The sequence below is a fragment of the Narcine bancroftii genome, chromosome 5, assembly GCF_036971445.1.
Source record: "Narcine bancroftii isolate sNarBan1 chromosome 5, sNarBan1.hap1, whole genome shotgun sequence".
Lineage (NCBI taxonomy): Eukaryota > Metazoa > Chordata > Chondrichthyes > Torpediniformes > Narcinidae > Narcine > Narcine bancroftii.
The window spans coordinates 8,553,351-8,571,890 of NC_091473.1; the positions used below are offsets into that span (position 1 = coordinate 8,553,351).

Sequence of the window (18,540 nt, forward strand, 5' to 3'; positions counted from 1 at the left end):
CAGGCAGTATCTGCTTGATCTATGCTCAAACCAGTGTCTGGTTTTCCTAACCCCAAGCAGTACTTGTCCATAACTAGCTCTCAGCATGCCAAGCAGTGCCTTTGCCCAACTTGCATCCAATCTACCCTGTACCCAATCTCTAGGCAGAGCTCCTGCCCAACCTGTCCTCAATCACCAGGCAGCACCTCTGCCAAATCTGTACCCAATCCCCAGGCAGAGCCCCTGCCCAAGCTCAAGCCAATCCCCAGGCAGAGCCCCTGCCCAAGCTCCAGCCAATTCCCAGGCAGAGCCCCTGCCCAAGCTCCAGCCAATCCCCAGGCAGAGCCTTGTCCAACCTGCACCTAATTGCCAGGCAAAACCCCTGCCCAACCTTCACCCTATTCCTAAACTGAGCCTATGTTCAACCTGAACCCAATCTCCAGGCAGCACCCCTGCCCAATCTACACCCAATTCCCAGGCAGTAACTACCACCCACCCCTCCGTCGGATCTCTAAATAGTGCCATCTTGTTCTGCACCCAGCACCCTTGCCTTCTCTCCTTTCCCCAACCCTCTGGAAGGCCAGAGGCTCCTTCCACAGGACAGCCTTGTATCATGGGTCCCTTGCCCATGGGTCCTCAATGAACCATCCGTTCACAGTGTCATAAAGCAGGCTCAGAATTTGCTCCTCACAAACCATTGCAGCTTGAATTTTAGTTAAGGCGGCCTCGAAATGCTGCAATTACCTGAACGGAGATGCTACTCCTGCTGCCTTGGAGGCCAATACTGGGCGACCGCCATGTGTTGACTCACTGCACTCACATGCCCCGGCCCTGTAGGCACACCTGCACATGCACAGCCCAACTCTCTTGCAGCAGGCCATTCATGTGACATCGATCTAAATAATAATGAGGAAGGAAGCAGCGAGCAAATGTGCAATTAGACGACCAGTCACAGCTGTAGAGGCAACAGTACTGGCGAGTGAAGGAGTGAAAAAAGCAGAAATCATTTTAAAGATGTGGAAAATGGGTTTTTAAAAATGGGGAAATCTGCAGAAACTTCACATGCCTGGTGAACACCAATGCAAAGAATTAATTGAGTTCTGCACCTACTTTCTCTGGTTCCAAGCATCTCCTTGGTCCCTGAGTTGTCTTACTCTTTTACTAGCTCTTCTTGTTTTTAAAGTACAACGTGCCTTGGGATTTTCCTCAATCCTAACCAAGGATATTTCACAGCATCATGTCGTCCTGATTCCCTTATTTAATTCTTTCTTCCTTCTTCTATATTCCTCAAAGGCCTTTTCCACAGGCCTTGTTCACCTTCTTAAATCTTATGATTCCCTTATCTTTTTGACTAAGTTTGCTCATCATCCACCTTGGCATCTTTGCTGTTCTTCTTCAAAGGAACATGCTGGTCTTGAATGCTGACCAGCCAGCCTTCAAACAACCCCCAGATCAAATGTGGAATTACCCAAAAACAGCTGCTCCTATCCTAATCTATTCCTTCTCATTCCTATTACATACAATTGTCGTATTATTGCAAGTCATGTAAAATAAGACCTTTGCTTTATTGCAAACTATTGTTAGTTAGCATTGGAAATATTAATTGTTCAGCTCATTTATGAAAAAATGATTCCTTGCACTGGTGTGGAGAGGTTATACAATTCCACTTTCCTCCTCTATTCAGTTCTTAATCTCAACTATTTCCTGAGGGAACACCCCAATAATCTTCCTTAGGTTTTTATATTGCCTCACAGCTCCAAGCAGCTAAGCCTTCAGAGAAAATAGTAGATGATTTTCAGCTAACTTGCTTTGCTGTGTATAATAAGGAGAAAGATACTTTTTCAACCTACCTATTGAGGTATTTGTTTCATTCAGTACATCAGGCATATTGCTGCAGTCATTGTTGTGAGATATAGGTGGAGTTTCTTGTCCAATATCTGGTGCTAGGGGAAGCTGTACCATGGCCTCATCCATTGCCTGCTTCATCCATCGCTGAAAAGTACCAGGTTAATTATCCAAAATGGTTTAAGCACAATTCTGCAGACTTCTACCAGTCTACCATCTGTGTGAAAGTGGCATCATTGAGGAATATGCAGTGCACAGAACTTAAAAGAACATGGCAATGACTGTCAAAAATCTAATGTACCCAAATCACTTTGTAGAATTCAGTGAAGGCAACTCTTTATGGTCTCATTAAAGAGACAATTTTAGGCTAAAGATGTACCAGCAATGAGTCAACTATGAATCAGAAGTGCATGAACTCCACAGCCTTTTTGAGCCTTAGGTCATAAATTTGGATCTAATTTGTACTACTCAAATTGGACATTTTCTCATTTAAATCCTAAACTAGATTCAAATATATAACAAAGAATGAAATGTTTTGTCTAATTTGATTATTGGATTTGGTGATTGTTTATTTTCAACCACCCACCCCACCTACCCACCCCCAATCCTTTCCAGGTATACCGAAAAATTCAGGACAAAATTATGAGAATGGGGGCTGTGATTATAGTGACTTCTATATAATATGGCAAATTAACCAGACAAAGCAAAAAGGAAACTTGAATATTGGAGAAGTGATTCAAACACAAATTTGATATCATAATTATATCCAGCATTCTCTAGCCAAGGATTTCCATTAGGATAATTGAATTGAGTGAATAATGTTGGAAATGCTCATTGTAAATAATCTCATTAAACAATCTATGATCTATTCCTGTAATTTGAAATCAACAAAGCTACATGAGGCACCAACAAATTGCTGGAGAGATGCTTACCTTTTTGCAAGATCCATAACTGCCATCACACACAATTCTCTGTCTCCTTCTTTCAGGAGTGAAGGGAGAGCCAAAGCGAATGTAGTGTTTTGGGGTTGTGCAAATATGAGGGCTATGGCTCAGACCTGGTAGCATGTTCAGTGTTGTTGCCAATACAGTAGGATCTGTTGTGATGCGTAATGGGCGGTCATATGGACATTCCGGTCGCTCTACTTTGTCATTCAACCATTCTGTAACCAAATACTGAAAGAAAAGATGAGTGATTCAATGCAAATCAAAAAGCCCTGTTCCAAATATATTTATGTTGGTTCATTAAATCACATGCACTGAATTGTGACAAAATAATTAACTAAAAGACTTTCAAAATAAACAATGCAAATCAGCTCCTGTGCCTGCTCCACCATTCATTAAGATTGTGGATGATCAAATCTTGGCCTCAACCCCAATTTCATATTCTCTCCCCCTACCCTTTGAGCCTTGTAGTTTTCTCGACTGAAAACTTGCAGTGACTTTGCCTCCATGGCACTCTGGGATAGAGAATCCCAAACATCTGAGAAAAAAAAATTCTTCTTTTCGCCTTAAATGAATGAACATTTATACATTTTGTATTGGCAGCAAATTTGGCTTTGTTTATATTTTAAGTTTAGAATAATGAGGCATAACCTTACTCAAACATAAAACATTCTAAGGGTGCTCGACAGCATACAAGTTGAGATGTTTTCACACATAGAAGAGTCTTGAACAAGGAGACATAACTTCAAGATAAGGGACGAGTTATTTAACACTGAAGTATTAAACTCAATCACATTCATTTAATGACTCTTACATCATACATTATTTATTAGTGAATATTTAACTTTTTTTCTGTACTGTTTACATTTCTCTCATTTGTATACACATTTTTTCTCCAGTACAGTTTTTTTCCACCTGATAAGTAGAAATTCTGCCCGGCATGCAGAAAAAAAATCTAATGGTTGTATGTGATGTCATGTATGTACTCTGACAATAAATCTCAATTTATATGTACAATGAAATCTCTTCTCATAGAGGGTGGTGACTCTCTGAACTTCTCCGCCTTAGTAGGTGATGGAGGCTGGATCACTCGATTTAAAATTGAGGTGAATATTTGAAAAAAGACGAATAGAGGGGTACAGAGCTATGGCACAGAGGAGGATTTGATGCCAGCCTAATCAACCATAATATTATTTATGTAGGTTAATTTCATGACCTTTAATAAATGTATTTAATATTTGTCCAAATTGCTCAATTCATCAGCTAAGAAGCTTTCCAAGAGTTGCAAAACTCATGACATGATGATCGAGAAGTTCCTCAAAATAAACAATGCAAATCAGCTCCTGTGCCTGCTCCACCATTCATTAAGATTGTGGATGATCAAATCTTGGCCTCAACCCCAATTTCATCTTCTCTCCCCCTACCCTTTGAGCCTTGTAGTTTTTTCGACTGAAAACTTGCAGTGACTTTGCCTCCATGGCACTCTGGGATAGAGAATCCCAAACATCTACAACCCAGTGAGAGAAAAAAAATTCTTCTTTTCGCCTTAAATGAATGAACATTTATACATTTTGAGCCAGAGAACATTTGCACATACACTTACTCTTTTGGTTTTAGGATACTTGACATTGGTTCGGTTTGGTTGGGAGACGACTGTACTTCCTGATGGGGCCTCCACTGGGGCTGCCAAACTTGGAACACCTTCCGTAGAAGTGGACTCTGTCACTATGGCACCCGTTGCTCCCTCTTCAACTGTTATCACTGGTACTGGTTCTGACTGACTGCTGGCTTGTCGCTGCCTTCGAAGCCGTTGTGCTGAACTAGAGCGATAACGTGAGAAACGATTTTTGGGTCGGGGCTTGGTTGGTTTTGATACAGGAGGCTTAGCAGGCTTATCTGGAACTTGCTCCTATTTTAAAAATGCAGGATAATTAATTGAAATAAAAACTAATCTTCAAATAAATGACATACAAAAGTTCAAATCTATACCAGTAATAGACAGACATTTTGGAAAAAAACAGGAAAATGTAGCCAGATATAATCAAACCAAAATTAAGCCAAGAAATCACAGTTGGCCACTAATACTTCAAAGGACTTTTATTCCCTTTAATAGTTTCTCCTTATGTTGCACATCTTCTTTAATGTCAAATTATTTGATTTCTTTCTTTAGCATAGCAATAAATCAAGAAGCACAAAAAAAATTGGAGAAATTAACCTTTTGTCCCAGAATTTTTAAATGCTTCAGCTATCTTGTTGAAGTTCACGTGTTGACCAAGCAGGGTCATGTGTAACCACTAAAAAATAGAAACATCTGGAATCCACATTTCCACACAGTAGAGTAATTTGATTAGAAATATATGCACATATTAAGATCATCTGCTGAGCACCAATCCCATTATTTTATTGTACAATCCTGTTCAAACAACAAAGATGCATAACAGAAAGAGAATTGTATCTGATTAGGAAATAAAGATGGGCACATTGGTTACTTCTTCTAAACATATATCCCTCAATGACACAACCTTCACTGCAATACACAAATGTGCTGGAGAAACTCAGCAGGTCATGCAACATCCATATGAAGTAAACAGTAAAATGTAGCGAGGTCTCCACAGTGAGGTTATAGCTCTCAGTTGTAGCTCTAAGGCTGTAGCTCGAATGTGCAGAAGAAAGACACACACACCAGTAGAGTGTATTCAACACTGAGTTTTTTCAGCGGCAGCTCTTATAGCCAGCTTGGCCGCACCACCACCGGGGCGTGGCTTGAACGGGCCGGCTACCAATTGGTTACCTCGGATGGCTGGGCATCCACTGGTGGTGATTGGCCAGTTTCACCGCTCTGCCGGCAGCCTATGAAAATGGGTGTTTCAGCCCGCACGATGTTTTGCCAGTCGCCGCATTCGACAGCCATTTCCTATGTCAGCCTGAGGCGTAGCCACTACATGACACCTCCCCCCCCCCCCCCCCCCCAACCCAGAACCAGCACCGTAGAGTCGGGTGAATGATGGGCTAGTCAAATTTCAATTAGGCTGGTTTCAACCAGTCGAGAGCTTAGGTCTCTTCCCTGCTGTCAATGTCCAAAACAGAGGTGGAGCAGTTATGTCTGAGGACACAGTATGGTGCCTCGTAAGGCCGCTGTAGAGGTGGCTGTGAGCCCCGCGCCGAACACATATTTACAGTCAGTAATGTACTTTGGGACGCAAGTGCAGGGTTGGCCGTGGGGTCTAGGTTTAGCAGGGGCCAGCATGCCTAGGCGCTTGCATAGTCAGAACAATGTGGTCGCGGGGACTCCCCTAAGTCCTTAGGGGTCATCAAGAATTTGACCGGCATAACTAGGGGTGCGCCTTAGACTAACTCAGCAGAGGATGCCTCGAGGTCTTCCTTGGGTGCGGTTCAGATGCCTAACAGGACCCAAGGGAGTTCGTCGGCCCAGTTAAGTCTGGTAAGCTGTGCCATTAAGTCTACTTTAAGATGTCTGTGGAACCTCTCCACCAACTCATTGGCTTGTGGGTGATACGCCGTGGTGTGGTGAAGTTGGGTTCCCAGGGTGTGGGCTAAGGCGGTCCACAGACTGGAAGTGAATTGGGCTCCCCTGTCCGATGTAAGATGTTCAGGGAGCCCAAATTGCGTACCAAAGTGCTGAGTAAAGTGCATGCTTCTGTGTAAACCTCTGATAATGGCACCGCCTCTGGCTATCTGGTCAATCATCGTGAGAAGGTAACATGGCTTCTGGATAAGGGTAGGGGCCCCACAATGTCAATGTGCATGTGGCTGAAGCCTGTGGTGGAGCTTAGATACAAGTCTGGATTTTGGATGACTGGCACTGAGTACAAGTCTTGGCCCACAGGGCGACCTCTTTGCAGAGGCATGCCAGACATAGCTATTCGTCACTATTTTGACTGAAGTCCTAATGGCGGGGTGAGCCAAGTTGTGGACTGTCAAAAACCCACCTCTTCCATGCAGCTGGAATGAGATGCCGAGGTTTACCTGTCGAGGTGTGGCAGAGCAGAGGGTGATCTGATGTCCTCCAGTTGTAAGCTGATGAGTGCTGTCTGGACCGCTGGAATACCAGGGTCTGCTTGCATATCAGCCAGGGCCGTGTAGTCAATGGCAGGGGTAGGGTCATGCACTTCCAAGACAGCTGGACGGGATAGGGCGTCAGCCCCACGATAGATTTGCCAGCTATGTGTTCAATATCTGTTGTAAATTCAGAAATGTAGGACAAATGCCGCTGTTGCCTGGCTGACCACAGAACTGACACCTTACTGAAGGCAAAGGTAAGGGGTTTGTGGTCCGTGTAAATTTTGAACTTCCTGCCCTTCAGAAAGTAATGAAATGCCAAATTGCAAGGTACAAAGCTAACAGTTCTCTATCAAAGGTCCTGTTCTTGAGCTCTGGTGGCCTGAGGTGTTTACTGAAAAAGGCCAGTGGCTGCAATTGTCCATTCACCAGTTGCTCAAGTACACCCCCGACTGCTGTTTTGAGGGTGGTCGGAGCATCTGTCTGCGGGTGCACAAAAAGGGTGGCACTGGCTAGGGCATTTTTGGTGGCCTGGAAGGCCTCAGTCGCCTACTGGGTCCATTGTATATTTTTACTGGGTCCTGCCATGAGGGGAAAGAGTGGGCTCATGATGTGGGCTGCTCCAGGTATGAAGTGGTGATAAAAGTTGACCAAACCTGCAAACCCTTGGCATTGGGAAAGAGCGAATAGCATCCACCTTAGTGGGTAACAGTCTGGCTCCATGTGGGTCGACATGATGGCCCAGGAAGTCAATTGTCTCTCAGCCAAACTGGGTTGATCGTTAGGCCTGGAGAAAAATTGTTTCAAGTTGGCAGTGTGCTTGGTGTGGGTGTGGCTGCCGATTAAAATATTGTTGAGGTAGACAAAGGCAAAATGTAGAACCTGGCCCACTGCATCCATCAGCCTCTGGAAAGTCTGAGCCGTATTTTTTTTTAACCCGTAGAACATGCGGAGAAATGTCAAACAATCCAAAGGGAGTTATGATGTAGGTTTTAAGGATGCCTTTGGGGTGTATCTGGATCTGGTGATAGCCCCTGATGAGGACCACCTTTGAGAATATCCAGGCCCCTTGCAGGTTAGTGGTGAAGTCTTGAATATGGGGCATGGGATATCTGTCAGGTAATGGTGGCCTCGTTGAGGCGGCAGTGGTCTCCACACAGCTTCCAACCACGCGCTGCCTTGGAGACCATGTGGAGAGGGGAGGCCCAAGGACTATCAGAGCGCTGCTCAATGCTGAGTTCTTCCATCTTTTTGAATGTCCTGAGCTCGATTGAGTTTCTCGGGTGGGGGGGGGGTGCACAGGGTAGGAGGGGGAGTTGCCACACCCTGGCGTAGTGGAGAGGGCCTTCTGTATCGATTTGGTGCTTCACGCCATTATTGGGGTCTGCTGAATGGAAGAGAGGTGTGGTGATGAAGGGGAATTCTGCTAGGACCCAAATGAATTAGTTGTCAGCAGTACTCACTGAGTGCAGATGGGAGCTGGTGAGTTCAGTTCCCCTGAGAGAGTGACTGAAATGACTGAGCATGCACCAGCTGGCGACCCTGGATTTCCACCAGGAGTGAGTTAGCCTGTTGAAAATCTCCAGCCAGTAATAGCTGTTGCACGGCTGCCACCATAAACTTCCAAGTGAATTGTCTGTCCCTGAAGCATAGGGGAATGGTGCAGGTGCCGAATGTTTGGATCTTGGAGCCGTTTGTTGCTCTGAGCTTCTGGCCCACTTTTCCGTAGCAGGCTTCCAGGCTGGTCGGGGGAATGACGCTGTATTGTGCCCCAGTGTCTACCAAGAAATGTCGGCCCGACAGGGACTCTTGAATGTGTTGCAGGCTATGCAGTTGACTGATTGTCGCAGCCATTAATGACAGCCGGCCTGGCTGTTTTGCTGGAATGCGCAGGGAGAGCGGCATTGACGGGCCTCAGGACCCCTCCGTTGGTAATAGAAACAGTACTGCTCACCGGTGGGGCGTGGCGTCCGGGTGGTCAGTCTTCTTGGCCGGGCGCTGTTGATGCGGCGCTGTCACCTGCTTGAGTGAAGCGCAGGACTCCCCCTCTGCCGCCCATAGCAGATCTGCTCAGACAGCCACCTTCCTGGAGTCATCCGTCTTCCTCCATGATGAGCAGCTGGATGTCCTCAGGCAGCCTCTCCAGGAAGATCTGCTGGAACAGCAGGCAGGAGGTGTGGCCATCATTAAGAGCCAGCATGTCGCTCATGAGGACAGAAGGGGCCTCGTCCCCCAAAATGTAGAAATGCAACAGTCAGACAGCGCACTCGCACTTTGAGAGCCCGAAAGTGCAGGTTTACAGCTCTTTGATGGCCACATACTTTCCTTGTTCCGGGGGCTGCTGTAGGAAGTTGATGATGCAGTGTCCTGATCAAGGGCACTGACCATGTGGTAGTAGCAGAGATCCATCAAATAGTGAACTGCGCCTTGGCTTGCTGGAACCACACCCATGGTTGTGACATCCAGAAGTTGGGCAGCTTCAACACTACGGCATTGATCGCAGGTTGCTCTTCCATCTTTGTGTCCAAAATGCCATTTGGACCAGTCAGCGTCACCACTATAACAAGGTTGCTACGGCTACAGTGAGGTTATAGCTCTAAGGCTGTAGCTCAAATCCACAGGAAGAGAAAGACACACACACCAGTCAAGTGCATTCAACACCGAGTTTATTCAGTGGCAGCTCTGCCTTTTATAGTCAGCTCAACCACACTGCCACCGGGGCGTGGCTTGAGTGGGCCGGCTGCTGATTGGTTATCGGCAGTGATTGGCCAGTTTCACGACTCTGCTGGCGGCCTATGGAAACGAGTGTTTCAGGCCGCATGATGTTTTGATGGTTGCCACGTTTGATGGCCATTTCCTGTGACGGCCCGAAGTGTGGGCCACTACAAATCCAATATTTCAGCCCTGGGCTTATCAGGTGTATACATATTTGTGTATTGCACTCGACCCCAGCATTTGCACTTTCTTGCTTAACTACAATCTTCAATGATGATTTCTTCTGAACCTCTTTCAATGCTAAATCAGTAGGATTGGGACTCTAGATGTTCCAGATCAATGCTGATCTGGTGACAGTTCAAAATACAAAGCATCTGTACAGAAAATATGAATGCTTTTAAAAAAAAAATTTCATTTGCTTCTTGTATTTTTTTTAAACTTTATTTATTCGTTCAAAAAACAAATATATGACATATACAGTAATTAAACATGAACATTTTTTTAAATATATATATATATATAAATAATAAAGATAAAAAAGAAAACCCCCCCCCCCCCCCCCAAATAACTACCAAAAGGTTGTAATCCCCTAAACAAAAATTGGGTGTGGATCACCCACCAGTGGCTGATGACTAGTAAAGAACTTAGTGCACATCTCTCCCTCCCCAGCCAAACAGTCAGTAACATCAAAATCTCATAACACAAGAAAAAATGGAATTAAAAAAATTCTTTTCATCCAGAAGATTCCAATCTCGAAGATCCCATTTCAGAAGGAGGTAGAATCTTTCCATTCCCGTTTTTCCCATTTCTTCCGTTTCCAGAGCAACCAGATTTTTCTTTAGGAGATAATGGTGGACTACGTCTTTGTCCTCTTATATCTGGCAATTAATCAGCAAAAATCATTGCTTCACGATCAATTTCAAAAAACCAAAATTTTAGTCTCCACAAAACACCTTCAACACTGAAGGCTAACGAAAAGTAGACTTATAACCTTTACGCCACAAAACTTCTTTAACTGGATTGAATCGACGTCGACATTGAATGACCTCTTGACTCAGATCAGGATAAAAAAAAGACTCTTGCTATTCTGAATCAATAATGGGGTTTGTCTTTATCTCACATTTTGTACTGCGTTGAAGTATTGCATCTCTATTCAAATAACTCAAACATCGAATTTTTACCAGTCTCGGGGGTTGACCAGCTGAGGGTGTTCTTCTTAAAGCTCTACGGGCTCTTTCCAGTGCCAATCCCCCAGAGAAAAATTCTTGCCCTAATATTTGCGGAATCCAGTCTTTAAAAAAACAAAGAGGATCTTGTCCTTCTATACCTTCTGGCAAACCAACAATTTTCACATTATTCCTTCTGCTTTGATTTTCCAAATAATCTATTTTTCTTTCTAGCTCCTTCTCACGTTCTCCTAATTCTATGACTGATTTTTCCACCTTCAATACTTTTTCTGTGTTAGAAGTCACTTGTTGTTTACAGTCCAAAAAAGTAGTCTGAATTTTTTAAAATTCTTCATAAGATGCATCCACACATGTGCCTTCATACCAGCATTCATTTGAACCATTTCATTCATTTGAGATGTCAACAAATCCATTTCAGGTTTTATAACAGCTTGAATAGCTGCTTTCAATTGTGATTCCATAAAGCTCAGCTCTGCTCTCTCTGACATGGTGGCAGAACAAGGTAACTGCAGCTCCTGCTGCAATTCAACAAAAGGCATTTAAAAAAATTTACTGCAGGTCTGGACTCCCAGCGACGGCATCCCGACTTCTTCAGGGAGTCGCCCTGGTCTCCCCCCCTCCCCCCCGCATCTTGTTGTCTTCTCATCCATTCGCGAAGAAAAACAACTTCTTCAGATTGTAATGCTGCCTGATGCATTTCCTTTCCAGCCTCCACAGGCGATCCTTGGGATTTAGGCAATGAAGAAGTTGAGCCTGGGGCTGCTTCAAGTCTTCAACACTTCAAAAATGTATTTTCTTTTGAACTTGAGATTTAGTCTTTTTACCATTAGTGGCCATAATAATTCCTTAATACTTTAAACTAAAATTAAAAAAATTTAAACTTGGAAACGAAGGATTAAAAAATAGGTATTTAAAAGTCTGGCCAGAGAGGTCGAAATAGCACATCTAGACTCTACGCCATCTTGCCACGCCACCCCCACCCCTTGTATTTTCTATACAAATTTTCTTTTCTCATAACCGCAAGCTGCTAAAGTTTGTTTTCTCTTGATAAGGTGAATGTTGAGATCCCTTGCAGTGACTATTACTGTAGCAGTGAGTAAAGATAACGCCTTCAAATCTAAAAGAGACTTAAATCAGAATTTATCGACATGAACCAGTCACAAAATTTGGTATTTTGTGGCAACATCATAGTGGAGTGTATTTGGTTCATTGATTATTCAGGAATCTGATGGCAGCGGGGAAGAAGCTGTCCTTGTGCCGTTGAGTGCTTGTCTTTAGGCTCCTGTACCTTTTTCCTCATGGTAGCGAGTGAAGATGGCATGGCTTGGTGGTGGGGGTCTTTGAGGATAGAGGCTGCTTTTTTTTTTAAGTCACCACCTAATGTGGATGTCCTCGATGGAGTGAGGTCTGGTGCCTATGATGTCGCAGGCCAAGTTAACAACCCTCTGGAGTTTATTCTTGTCCTGAGATTTGGCATCTCCATACCAGACAGAGATGCAACCAGACTATATGCTCTCCACAGTGCACCTGTAGAAGTTTTCAAGTCTTTGGTGACCTACCAAATCTCCTCAAGCACCTCACAAAGTATATTCGCTGGCGGCTATTGACACGGAGGCTCCAGGACAGATCCCTAGAAATGTTGACACCCAGAAATTTGAAGTCCTCGACCTCCCCCCTCGCCCCCACTACTGAGCCATTGATAAGGACTGGGCCGTGTCCCCCTAAAGTCCATAATGAACTCTTTGATTTTGCTAACGTTGAACGCAAGTTGTTGTTGTGAGACCACTCAAAGAGCTGCTCTATCTCGCTCCTGTACCTTCATTGCAGTTTGTGATTCTGTCGATATGGTGCCATTGGCAAACTTGTAGATAGCATTGGAATTGTGGCTGGCCATAGTCATGGATGTATAAGTAGAGCAGTGGGCTGAGCACGCACCCTTGGGGTGCGCCTGTGCTGATAATCATTGATGAAGAGACGTTGTTTCCAATTTGTACTGACTGTGGTCTACCGATGAGAAAGTCAAGGATCAGTTGCAGATGGGGTTCAGAGGCCAAGAGTTTGTAGCTTCTTAACCAGCACTAAGGGAATTATGGTATTGAAAGCTGAGCTGTAGTCAATGAAGAGCAGCCATATGTATGAGTTGCTGTTTTTGAGGTGTTCTGGAGCTGAGTGGAGAGCCAGTGATATTGATTCTGCTGTGGAACGATTATGACAAAGGCTCAATTCACCGGTTAGCCAAAAAAAAAAATCCTGACACGTGTTTTAGATAAAAACAAAAGTTACACAGAAATTTTGTCACTCCGCCCATTTATACTTACTTTGTGATTCTCAAAGTACACATATTTTTTCCCCAACTCATTTAGAATGAACTGGAAACAGAAAATGCCAAACATATAACCTTCCTAAAATTCACTGGTAGTTGCACAGGTAGTTTAAGAACAGTCAATTCCTATAACTCTTGTGGCTCCATAATCTCAAAATGTTATACTGCACCAGTTGGCATTATATACATGTATATAAAATTTAGATCAGAACATCCTCAGGGAAATCTCATTGTAGTTTATTTTCATATGGTACAATTGAGATGATCCATGCCCCACACTCTTGCTAGTCATGCCAGTGTTGGAAATTAAAGACTATTTCATTGAAGTTATGGGGTCCATTTCGACTACTAGAGTTCTAATACCTTAAGGAACATGAAGCAGAAACACCCAATGCTTGTTAATCAATACTACACAAGCCTTTCTTTTATACTGATTCTTTTCTCTTTAAAGATCTATATATAATTCATGAGGAAAGATTAAGTTCTGAGAAATAATTTGTCAAAATTGTTACCAACAACAGTCCAATGGAGACCCGTTTTTACAGAGTGAAGCAAGGAAAAAAATCAAATTCAGATGACTCCTAATGCTTGATTCAACTTCAAAGGAACTGCTTCATTAAGAAAGTCATTTTGCATTATTTTTTCTCCTCATACAATATCGAGCCACCAAATTCAAAATTTATTGTCGATGTTCCAGAAAGTCCTTATGGAGAATTTTAGGCATATTTAGCTCAGCTTTCTGCCTCTTCCAGTCCACCCTCTTCTCACACAAGTACAAGCATATTCAGGCATACAACTCTGCAACCATCTATAAAGAGATAAATGGCACTATTCTTTGGCAGCATTCAGCATATTTACCTTCTTTCCACAGAAAAAACATGAAGTATGCTTCTGATGTTCACTATAAATAATTATTTTCCACATGTTGCAAGGCGGCAAGATACGGTTTAACACATCCAAGTTTAAGCTGCATTCACTTCAAATTTATGTCTCTTTCAAGGCCTGGATGATTCCTTTGTACAAAAGTAATTTCTCCTTGGAATTTTGGTGGTGAATTCCTAATTGCTTTCATCTTACTGCAATTCTCAAATCTTATGTCCATCAAATGATAACTGCTTCCTGACTCGTTTGGCTTGCTGATATTTAATTTAAAAAATCACAGTAATTCTACAAAGAATTATGCATGAATTAAGGAATTTGACAGGAAATGAGTGGGTGAGATAAATTCAAAAATAATTAAAAACAATGAGGAGAACTCAATGGATCAAGCAACATCTGGGAGAGAAAGGAATTGTCAATATTTCAGACCAGGATCATTTTTTTCCCACCTCACAGATGATGCTCAACCTGCTCAGTTCCTCCAGCAGTTTGTTTTTTGCTCCATATTCCAGGATTTGCTGTGTCTTGTATGAAATGAATTACCATTCAAATATCATATTATCACAGTACTAGATTAACCTCTAATAGTGATGTAATGATTGTCAAAAGTCAACATTTATTTTTTGTAAATGATTCAACAGTCAGTTTCTACAAGACTTTTTGTTTGATAGAATTTTGAAATGGCACCTGTTATACAATTAGACACTGTATGGTAGTTTACAAAACTTGAAACTGGTGGAAAATTGAGTGATGCCAAACTTGAAGTAGATCATCTCAAATATGATCAACAAAAAATACAGGTTGTACCTCTTTAATCCAGCAATGATGGGACCTGGCCATTGCTGGACCTCAAAAATGCTGGAAAACAGAAATTGACCCCTAAGGGAACTGCCTACGTAAACACATCACTGCTTAGACATAATGCTGTGGGGCAGTTAGCACAATGCTTTTAATCGCCAACGATCAGGACAGGGTTCAAGTCTCACGCTGAATGTAAGGAGTTTGTACTAATGGCAACAGATTCAAAACTGCCGGACATGGGAGCTACCGGACCACAGAGTGCCAGAAAAGAGAGGTACAACCTGTGACACTGGTTTAGGCAGTGCACTAGGTTTTTAATAATTTGAAAATTACCAGTATTTGTAGTATACACATTTAATACAATTTAGAAAAAAGTGACATATTCGATAGATACACTTCATTTGTAACTCGACGGCACAGATGACATACAGTTTTTGGCATACTCCCCTTCATAAATCAGAGTATAGAAGCTGGGATATTATGGTAAAGCTGTAAAGAATGAGGGTGATTTGATAGAGGTATTTAAAATTGTGAGGGGAATAGAAAGAGTAAATGTAGATAGGCTTTTCCCATTGCGGGTAGGTGAGATACAAACTAGAGGACGTGGGTTAAGAGTGAAAGGAGAAAGGTTTTGGGGAACGTAAGGTGGAACTTCTTCACAGAGAGAGTGGTGGAAGTGTGGAATGAGCTGCCAGCTGAGTCTGTAGTTGCGACTTTTCAACAAGAGTTGGGCCAATTAAAGTCAAAGAAGCAATTAAAGAACATAGAACAATAAAGCACAGTACAGTACCGTGGGCCTTCAGTGTTGTGCCAACCCATATATTCCTTCCTTTAAAAAAAAGTACAAAACCCTCCCTACCTCATAATCATCTATTTTTCTTTCATCTGTCTTAGTCTCTTAAATGCTCCCAATGCTTCACCACTGTTCAAAATGAGGCATTCCCTCTCTTAACTTTGTACATATGTACTCTGGAGTTTGCTATTCCTGCCCTGGGAAACAGGTGCTGGCTGTCCACCACATCTATGCCTCTCATAATCTCATCCTTCTATGCTCCTGATAGAAAAGTCCCAGCTCTGCTAACCTTGTCTCATAAAACTTGTTTCCCAATCCAGGCAACATCCTGATAAATCTCTTATGCACCCTCTCCATAGCTTCCACATCCTTCCTATAATGAGGTGACCAGAACTGAACACAATACTCTGTGTGGTCTCACCAGAGATTTGGAGAGTTGCAACATGACCTCTCGACTCTTGAACTCAATCCTCCTATTAATGAATCCCAGCATCCCATAGGCCTTCTTAACTATCCTATGAACCTATGCGACAACCTTGAGGGATGTATGGGTTTGCACCCAAGGTCCCTCTGTTCATCCACACTCTTAAGTAACCAACCATTAACCCTGTATTCAGCCTTCTGGTTTGTCCTTCTAAAATGAAACACCTCACACTTACCCGGATTGAACTCCATCTGCCACTTTTCTGCCCAACTCTACATCCTGTCTCTATCCTCTTGTAGCCTTCAACAACCTTCACTCCATCTACAACTCCTCCAACCTTCATATCATCTGCAAACTTACTGACCCATCCTTCTGTCCCTTTTTCCAAATCATTTATAAAAATCACAAAGAGCAGGGATCCCAGAACAGATCCCTGAGGCACTTCACTAGCAACAAACCTCCAGGAAGAATAATTTCTGTCCACGACTACTCTCTGCTCTCTTCCTAAAAGCCAATTTTTTTTTATCCACACAACCAAGGATCCACTGATCCTGTGACTTTCTGGATGAGTTTCTCGTGGGGTCCTTGCCAAATGCCTTTCTAAAATCCATGGAGACCACATCGACTGCCCTACCCTCATCAATTCCTTTTGTTACCTCTTCAAAAAACTCAATTAGACTCATGAGACATGGCCTTCCCTTCACAAAGCTATGCTGACTATTCTTGAGTAGACTGGACTTCTCCAAATACTCAAAGATCCTGTCCTTAAGAATCCTCTCCATCAGTTTGCACACCGCTGACGTTAGAATCACTGGTCTATCATTCCCTATTACCTTTTTTAAACAAGGCTGGGAAAAAAAGAATAAAACAGTAATAGTCATTGCCCAAAGTTGGAATATCATTAAGAAGAAAGAATATACTGGTGAGCTCAGTAATTGCAAAGGAACTAGTATTCCAATGGCAGAATTCTCATCACAATGAAGAAAAATCCTCAAACGTTTGTCCAATAGATCAGAAACACTTTTCAGGACACAGGTATGGATGTGTCAATGACTACTGTCCACAGAAGACTTCATGAAAAGAAATACAGAGGCTATGCTGCAAGATGCAAACCACTAGTTAGCCACAGAAAGGATGGCCAGATTTCAGTTTGCCAAGGAGTATTTGAAAGAGCCTGGAGAATTCTGAAAAAAAGTCTTGTGTATGGCTGCGACCAAGATTAACCTGTATTAGAGTGATGCAAAGTGTGAAGGCATAGAGGAACTGCCCAAGATCCAAACCATACCACCTTTGCATGGTCTGCATCATGCAGTGTAGCCTTCATTTCTTGCTTTATTTTCATAAAATCTTCTTCAGACAATAATCACTGACATATCCTCACCCATCTCCCGAAGAATGTTTCTGATCTGTTATGACAAGTTTGAGAATTTTTCATCATTATGATGAGCATTCTAAGGATGTCTTCCTTAGAACTTTCTGATTATTGAGCTCACCAGCATGCTCTTTCTTCTTAAAGATGTTCCAAACTGTTGATTTTGGTCATCCTAAGGTCTGGCCAATGCCTCTTACGGTTTTATTCTTGTTTTTTAGCCTCGTAATGGCTTCTTTGACTTACATTGGCACAACTCTGGTCCTCATGTTGAAAAATGGCAACGACAGACTCCAAAGGTGATCAAACGCTTAGGAGCAAACCTAGCTCTCTTACACCTGCACCAATGAAGCAATTAAACATCCCCGAGTACTCACAAACACCTGTGAAGTCAAATGCCCCAAGTATTATGGTTCCCCTTAATTGAGAGGACTATATACAAAAAGTGCTGTAATTTCTACATGGTCAAACCAAAATGTATACTAATACCCTAGAATAAAATCTAAATGTTCAGTTACATTGTTTGATTACAAATTTAAAACTGGATCACAGGGGCAAATAAAGGAAAGACAGTTTTTGTTGCCAAACATTATGGAGGGCACTATATGAAGCAAAATAAATTGCCTGTTTTTGTATTGTCCTTCTACACTAATTTTGTGCATCTTTTTTAAAGATAACCAAGCCTTCTATATTCACCATCATCCTTCAAACATCCATTCATCACAGGGTGTAATGAATTGAAACTGGGTAACCTTTTAACCAACAATTTATTCAATCCAGTCTATGAGATAAAATATATTTCTCCTTTGGGAATATACTTCTCAACTACTCAATACATACATTTATAAGACACTGGGGCTTAATAACATCACAGGTTTAATCTTTTTCTAAAAATATTACAAGCTTTATGGTTGTCGAAGAATCAGTGTAGCCAGAAATGTGTCAAATTGCAAGAGCTTGTCAGTGAGTTTCATTCCCTCTCAGTGTTGGGAAATTGATGGAACTACTGTCAATTTACTCAAGAAATGAAAGTCAAGGGGCTCTCAGCATATCACATACCATCATTTTTAACCAACGACATCCAAAACAACACAATGTGGAACAAAATTGCTCACCTCTATAATTGCAAGTATCCAAGAAAACCAAGCCCAATGAAGCACAGAAGCCTATGAGACAATTAGCACCAAGAACATCTAAACCTTCTTTGCTGAAATTACACCACCGACACCAATCTTTTTCTCATGCTGCATTGGCCCATTTG

The 18,540-nt window shown here is 42.5% G+C and overlaps 1 protein-coding gene across 15 annotated transcripts in view; it reads right to left on the bottom strand.

Annotated features, from left to right (window-relative positions):
- The window catches only part of setd5 (SET domain containing 5), a 158,836-nt gene that overhangs the window by 47,839 nt on the left and 92,457 nt on the right, over positions 1–18,540 (bottom strand). For all 15 annotated transcript variants that reach the window (XR_011357310.1, XM_069936681.1, XM_069936669.1 and 12 more), the window contains 3 exons: positions 4,372–4,677; positions 2,757–2,999; positions 1,830–1,971 (listed from right to left, as the gene is read on the bottom strand). Coding sequence is in view for 14 of the 15 variants with exons in the window: in XM_069936681.1 (XP_069792782.1) it covers positions 1,830–1,971; positions 2,757–2,999; positions 4,372–4,677 (691 nt within the window). In the remaining variant the exon portion in view is untranslated. The remainder of the gene's footprint in view (positions 1–1,829; positions 1,972–2,756; positions 3,000–4,371; positions 4,678–18,540) is intronic.